The following is a 7,548-nucleotide window of genomic DNA, read 5'->3' as shown; positions in this document are numbered from 1 at the left end:
CACATACCTCTGTTTAGGACCAACCCGTTAAAATTTTAAAGTGTTGTAATGTTTTGACCTTTTTATTTGTTGTTTTTATTGTTTTGTTGTACACCACCCAGAGACTTATGTTTTGGTGGTATAAAAATATGTTACCTACCTGCCTACCTACCTACATAAATTGGGGTGAGGGTTAGTGGGCGGTAGTTAATAAAATTCAGTGATGAGATTGAGAAAGTGATAAATACTTTCTCTGGTTGAGAATATCTCCATGTCCCTTTCAGCTTAGAAAAAAGGATGCCTGGAAGGATCAAACAGCAGTACAGACCACAAGCTAAAGAGTCAACTCATCTTCTCTTTGCCAAGTACTGTAACTATAATCCACCAAGACCATTTCCTACGAGCCATTGAATTCCTTTAGGTTGTCATGCAATCCTTTCCTGGCTTTACACTTAGAGTTGCTTGCGGGAAGCCCTGTAGAAAAAATATAATCCTGATTATCACCTTTTTGCATAGAGGTGCAGAGACTGGTCTGAGTCCCCTGGGACACCCCTCCCCTTCCCAAGGGCATATTTTTACATTACTCGTCACATACCTGTCTCCTTTCATAGTAACATGGAAGTCTTGGGCACTCACAGTAGATTAAGGATAGGCAGCTGGAGGCCCTGGAGCTCTATGACTCTCAAATGCTTTCCAGATGGCCTCCACCATAGCCCCTGATCACAAATACACCTTTGTATTAGGCACCTCAGTCCCATTATCTCTTTAAAATACTGAAAACTACATTTGGTGGTTCTAATTTCTTAGTCAATAGAGTCACTTTTATGGAAAAAATTTCCACTGTATGAAATGTGATTCTTCCCCGTCATATGCATACATAAGCTTTAGCCAGATGGGATTCACCAACAACTGATCATATCTGTTAAATGCAGGGGACAGGTTGGAATATAATTATTCTCCAGTTCACTTTACAGGACATGAAGAATGACTGTCTGGAAGCATTTTTCTTTCAAAATCTTTACTATAAAAATAATGACTTCATATTCATATCCACAGAGACCAACATCACTTTGAAGGGATTGGTTTAGGCTGTAGGATACAGACTTTCCCTACATTGGCTCTTCAGTGTCATTTGCAGAATATGGGTTTCTGAAATGTGATAGAAGGTCTTTGATCATAGAGCATGGGGGTTCTCAGCGTTGAGTCCCCAGATGTTGTTGGACTACAACTCCCATGGCCTTCATCCATTGTGGGTGGTGATGGTGGTAGTCCACCAACATCTGGGGACTCAGTGCTGGGAACCCCTGTTAAAGAGGGTGTGTGGTGTGTGCACATTTTTAGAGTTGATTGCTGTGAGATGCATTTAGACACTGCTGGCTTAGACTGTAAAAAGGACTCTGTGAAATAAATCCTCTGATTCTTCTGGGCCTCATCTACATCTACTTAGATGTAGAGTGGACAAGAAGGTCCCTGGAGAATAAGTAGTTAGAGGTCTGCTCAAAATCAGTTTGACCAGTTTGGTTCAAGTCCAAACTGGACTCAAAGCAAATTGGGCATGTCCCCCCCCCCCCCCAAACAGACACCCCCCCCAGCTCAGTTTGAATTTGTGCCAGTTTGAGGGTTCTTCCGTGAAAATGATTTTTTGGGAGTTTTCTGGTGGTTCCCCGTTCTCCTGTTGGCCTACCTCCAGTCTCCATCGGACTGTTTCAGCCCATTTTCAGGAAGTTCCAGCCCTTTCTGACATGGCGGTGGCCATTTTGGAGACTGCAGCACATGAGCCCTGGCCATCTCTGTGGCTGTGTCATGACCTGGACATGTAAATGGCCAGGGTACATTTGTGGCAGCCTCCGAAATGGCCACTACCACATCAGAAAGGCCTGGGACTGCTCAAATACATGCCAAAATGGCAAGGGGGAGACTGAAGGGAGGCTAGTGGGGATAGGGGGAACGACAGATACCCCACTGTGGCTGTGGCAGTACTTCCCAAATGTGGTGAGTTGCTGCTACTGTTGTTGATTTAAACAACAACTGCAGAACCTCCGAACCAGCCCCAACCTGGCCCGGGAGAGTTTGGCTCAACCTCTAGCCGCACCGGGCCCATCCGGCTCAAAGATGAGCCTCTTCACATATCCCTATAAGGAGTCCAAATCTTTGTGCTATCATGTCCCAAAGCTGTCTCATTTGATGCCATGGAAGGTGGTTCACAGTCAGAGATCTGCAACCTGAAGCTTACTGGAGACTGCCAGGAATCAGTCCAAAATGCAAATCATATTCCAGGTGCATTTATGAAAATTTGTGTAGCACAGCGTGGTGGTTTTCATGGCTTGAGCAGATCTCAACCAAAAGTCAATTTTGAGAGGAACTTTCAAGCAGATAAAAAGCATAAAATGTAGACCATTACTCTTCCTGTTAGAATGCTTGCGTTAATTATGGCATTGGAACACAGCCATGGAGATAGGAGGGCAGTTCTCACAATCAACATTGGTGTAAGAGAAGCACCCTGCTCGACTTCAGGGGCTGGGCATACTCCTGATTTCCGATCACGTGTTAGATTAAAACAAGGTTGGAGGTGGAAAGTTTGGTCGTTAGTCATGCCCCAACTCAGTAGGCTGAGCACACTCTCCCCAGATTCTGCACCCAGCTTCTGAGAGAGGTAGGCAGGGAAATTATCCTACCCAGCTGGGGCTTGACTGACAATTGAGCTTCCTGCCATTGACCTTGGAAGAAAGATGCTGCTAAGGGCCAAACCACTTGAGACAATGAATGTGTCTTTGGAAGAAGCACAATAACCACAGAAGCAAACTGGAAGAAGTATTTTTCCTTTTAAAAATAAGACACATAGAGGACGAACTTAGATTGGGAATGTGTACACAGTGAGAAGTGGCCTAGTATCTCCCCTCACAGCAATTTCCCCCCTGAAAAATCACCCCCTCAAAATGGCAATTTGCTTCCTAAGCTGTGATTTGCATAGGCAGCAACTTGTTACATGAGGGGCTGTTTTGAGGGACGAGAATGCCTGGGAGGAGGTCCTAAACCATATTACTACAAACCACACTCTGAGTTTGGGTCTGGGCCCTAGTCATCTTATTTTATGAAGATATAAAAGGACAGCTTCCTGTCCACTTCTGGTTTTAAATGCACCTACCAGTGACATGGACTTTGTCTTGGGTAGGGTGGCTGTGACCCTTTTGGCTCCTGGGATCTTCCAAAGCAGAGTGGGGAGGGTTACAGTCTCATAGGAACAGCAGAAGTAAAGGGGAAAGATTTGCTAGAAAGAGAAGGTGATGCTCTTCTTCTCCATCCTGACGTAAGCATTCTGCCTAGTGCTTGCTTCCCCTTATGACTGTCTCACTGTTCTTTGTTATAGTTTTAAGCTGTTCAGTTGGCTAGGAATTTTCCATGTACCTGCCTCAGTTGTCAGTGAAGTTGGGGTATCTTCCTCCAACCTGTTGGAAAGTAACTCATTCTGGTCTATGTTGTTGCTGGACTTACTAGTCTGCTCCTGGTCCTCCTATAAAACAAGCACAGAATCTTCTTCTTTCCTGCATTTGCTCTTGCTCTGAAACAGCTCCTTGATTTTGGCATTGGGGTTTTTGGGGGGGGTGGGGGCATTTTATCATTCAAGTTTATTTTGAAATTGTTATGGGAAGCACTTGAATATGGGGAAGAGGAAGAACTCTGGAGGGAGGTAATGCCATGCTTCTTTACAGGGCACAGATTCCTCCATAAGTATTTGAATACATATACAACACATATTTATATACCACTTTTAAACAAAAGTTCCCAAAGCAGTTTACATAGATATAAATAAACGAATAAAATGGCTCCCTGTCGCCAAAGAGCTCACAATCTAAAAAACAACAACCATAAGGTAGACATACCGCCAGCAACAGCCACTATAGGGATGCTGTGCTGGGGATGGATAGGGCCAGTTGCTCTCCCCCTGCTCAATAAAAAGAGAAGGAGTTCCCCCACATTTTACTAAACTCCCCACTAAAAGTGTTATCTTTTTACCTCCCTCTGGGGTTTTTCCTCTGTTCCCCAGTGTTCTTCAGGGGACATATTAACATTTCCTCCCAAAATCCATTGCTGTCCACTAACAGTGTCTCTCTCCCCTAAAAATTTAAGTGAGGAGTTGCTCCTCAAGCATTCCCTCTGTCTCCACCCTGGATTCCATAGCATTTCATTGCCTAGATCTTGAGGCTATTCGCATGAGCAGCTTAACCCAGCTTAGGGCAGCCTGGCCTGCATTAGGCTGGTCATGTGGAGTGCCAGGATTGCTCCCATTACTGGTGCTTCTGCCCCACCTAACCCGGCTTTTAACCCCAGTTTTTAGTTAGGATTACTGGAATGAGCATGCCCTTAACCAGGGCACTGGGACCGTGTGAGTGATTGGGTTGCAGGCAGCCCACACACATACAGAGCCGGGCAGCAAGAGCACACAGCAGAGGGAGGATCCCTCAATAGACTGCACTCCTGGATCAGTGCATTGACGGATGCCAAAGAATTTTGTACTCCGGATCCCTGCTCTGCCACTTGTAGTGGTGCCACTCGTTTGCTGTGGCAAGCGGCAGAGCGATTGTGTGGGGGCAGTTAGGCTGCACTCCTCCACTGCCACATTGGCTCACAGCCACATCATTTGGAAAACAATACAAAGCAAATACTAATACTAATCGTGCATCTTTTGAATGACCTAGAGAATTCAACAGCACATAGCTTCTTCAAGTGGACTCAGCAACCACCCTTAAGTGTCATACACACAACAAAGCCTTTGGTAGGGAAAGGAAATTTCACACATGTACTCTCGTTGAGAGAGGAGGAGGAGTTTACACTTGCATTTCAGCTTCCCTATTGTTCCCTTCATTTCTTGGTTCCTCAGGGTGTAGATCAGGGGACTGAGGGCAGGTGTGAGCACCATGTAGAACACAGAGACCATCTTGTCCAGCTGAGTGCTGGAGGAGAGCTTGAGATAGACATAGACTATGGGCAAGTAGAAGAGGCTGACTACCATCAGGTGGGAGCCACAAGTGGAGAAAGCCTTCCCACTACCTTTCCCAAAACGGCTGCAGAGGGTGGCCAGGATGATAACGTATGAAACCAAGATGCTCAGAAAGCAGGGAAGAGTTAACAGGATACTGTTGATCACCATCAACATATTGGTGACATAGATGTCTGAACAGGCCAGCTTGATTACCTGTGGGATATCACAGAAGAAATTGTCCAGCACATTGGGACCACAGAATGGGAGCTGGGCAATTGTCAGTATTTGGAAGGTCCCATGAATGAGACCTCCTGCCCAACACACTGTGAGAAGCCTGAAGCAGTGCTTTCGGTCCATGATGGTGGTATATCTCAGTGGTTGACAGATGGCCAAATAGCGATCATAAGCCATGAGGGTGAGCAGTAGCATTTCGGCACCCCCAAAGACGTGGAGGAAGTACAGCTGGGCCATGCAGCCCCCATAGGAGATGGTGGAGCCATTGTTCAGCAGGTCAGCCATTAACTTCGGGGTCCCTACTGATCCCATAGACATGTCGAGGAGAGACAGATTGACAAGGAAGAAATACATGGGGCTCTGGAGCAGCCTAGGTTCAGACAACACAGTCACCATGATGAGGAAGTTGCCCAGAAGTATGGTGGTATAGCAAACCAAGACAAAGGTAAAAAGAAAGGGTTGGGCAGAGCGGGGGCAGGAGAAACCCAGCAAAATAAACTCCGAAATGGTGGATCCATTCATATTGAGGGCAGGTTCTAGTGAGAGGAAAAGGAGATACTGTTAACCCTCCAGCCCTTTATCATCTAACCTACCACATCATATTGCCCTCCTCGAGCTGTGCAACAGAATCCAGAACTTATTGCTCTTATTTCTTCAGCTGTTGACTTCTGTACTTCATTCTAAACTCCCTCTCCATGTTTCTGAAATTAATAACTGTTTCAAACTGATATCTTCAGCTGTTTCATCTTCTTTCAAATGAGGCATGTAACAAACGTTATAGACATTAGACAGATTGATGAAATTTGCATCGGATTGCTGACCAATATCAAACTTTCTTTTCTTACTTCTCCTAGAAGTCATGAGAAAGGCCCTAACGGTAATATAAAAGAACAGCCCTGCTGGATCAGGCCCAAATCCATTCTTGTTTTACATAGATGAATAGATCCTACTGTTTAATCTCTGTTTTTATGTGGCTGGAACACCCACATTGATTTTTCACACTGAAATTAATTCAAAAAACCAGTATATAATAATTATAACAATTGCACCATCCTTATGAACAGCAGCCTGAGTGATGGCTGTAATTGCCACCATTTCAGATCCCGAAGCAACCCATCCCCACTGTAACCAAAAGAGACCTTGATGCACAAACAATTCCAAGCATCACCATGAGCCCTGTTCTGGTCTTCTCCTGTAACTAATGCATAGTGTACACTAGTGCTCTTCATTGTAAGGCCAATGGTGGCCCTCATCAACCCTAAGAGAGCCTCCCTGACTGATTGGTAATTGGGTCTAAGTGAAGCTTCATCAGAAGCTGAATATCCAGGACAGTCCCACTGGCACCATGCAGAGATGACCCTTCTCGCTGTGCATGCTGTATCTTGCCCAGTGCCCGGGGGCTCCTTTATGGCAAATGAAGCCCTTTTGAGTTTGGAAGGCATGCACAGAGTGTTGGGAAATGGAGCCCTTCCCAGTACTTTCCTCTTAGACCTCTTAAGAGAGGGCTCCATCTCTCTTAAAGGGCCCTTCCAGCACTGGCAAAAGCGCAATACTGTGCAGAGCTCAACACAGTGAGAAACGGCACACACAATCAAGGTGTTGTGGGGTGGGTTTTTTTTGCCAAAATGGCCCCCACTTGAAAAATAGTGAAGATCACTGCTGTACACAGTTACAAGGCCCTCCAAGGTGTGCCAGGAAGCCCTGCCTCTGAGACAGAGGTGCTCTTACCCCTGGACTTTGGGGCCAAAGTCCAGGGCCTCCACAGCCCCTGGGGGCCCTCAAATCCTCTCTAGTCTGTCTTGGCTGGTGTGGTCACCCAGTGGAGCATGATGATGCTTAATCTGCAGGAAAGGGGGGCCTCCAAAGGCCTTTAGGTTCAGACTCCAAAATTACCTAGGTGCACCTCTGCTCCTAGATCCCATTATCCACACTTCCATTGTCTGCTCTCCACATGTGCAGAAGATCTGCAGAGATACTCGTGGACAGTGGGATGGGTGAGGCTATAGAGCAGGGGTGTCCATCCTGAGCCATCATTCAGATGTTGGCCATAAGCTCCCACCACCCTTGACTATTGACCACTTTGATTGGGAATGATTTTGCTTACAGTCCAGCAACAGCTGGAGAGGGGAGATTGGACACCCCTGAATGTCAGCATGGACATGCATGGGTGTGTCAGCATGGACATGGAGCTTGCCAGGGCCGGGGGATAGTAACCATGCACACTGCCCACAGTCAAGGAATGTCTAACCCCCTTTGCTGCAGTTGAAAATAGACCTATATTTGGTACCTTTAATTTCTACTCTCAGTTTTCCACCCCAAAGCAAACCTGCATCATCCACACTTTCTGATCCTTT

General features: G+C 46.1%; 1 protein-coding gene across 1 annotated transcript; it reads right to left on the bottom strand.

The window, feature by feature from the left end:
• Positions 1-4,723: 4,723 nt before the first annotated feature.
• LOC128330857 (olfactory receptor 4Q3-like) lies at positions 4,724-5,716 on the bottom strand. Its single transcript, XM_053264222.1, has one exon. The coding sequence runs from the start codon at positions 5,714-5,716 to the stop codon at positions 4,724-4,726; it is 993 nt and encodes a 330-aa protein (XP_053120197.1).
• Between the last annotated feature and the right edge of the window lie 1,832 nt (positions 5,717-7,548).

This window comes from Hemicordylus capensis, chromosome 6 (assembly GCF_027244095.1).
Source record: "Hemicordylus capensis ecotype Gifberg chromosome 6, rHemCap1.1.pri, whole genome shotgun sequence".
In the NCBI taxonomy this organism is placed as follows: Eukaryota; Metazoa; Chordata; class Lepidosauria; order Squamata; family Cordylidae; genus Hemicordylus; species Hemicordylus capensis.
Note: the sequence above shows the minus strand (reverse complement) of the source record. Positions and strands in the feature narration are given on the sequence as shown.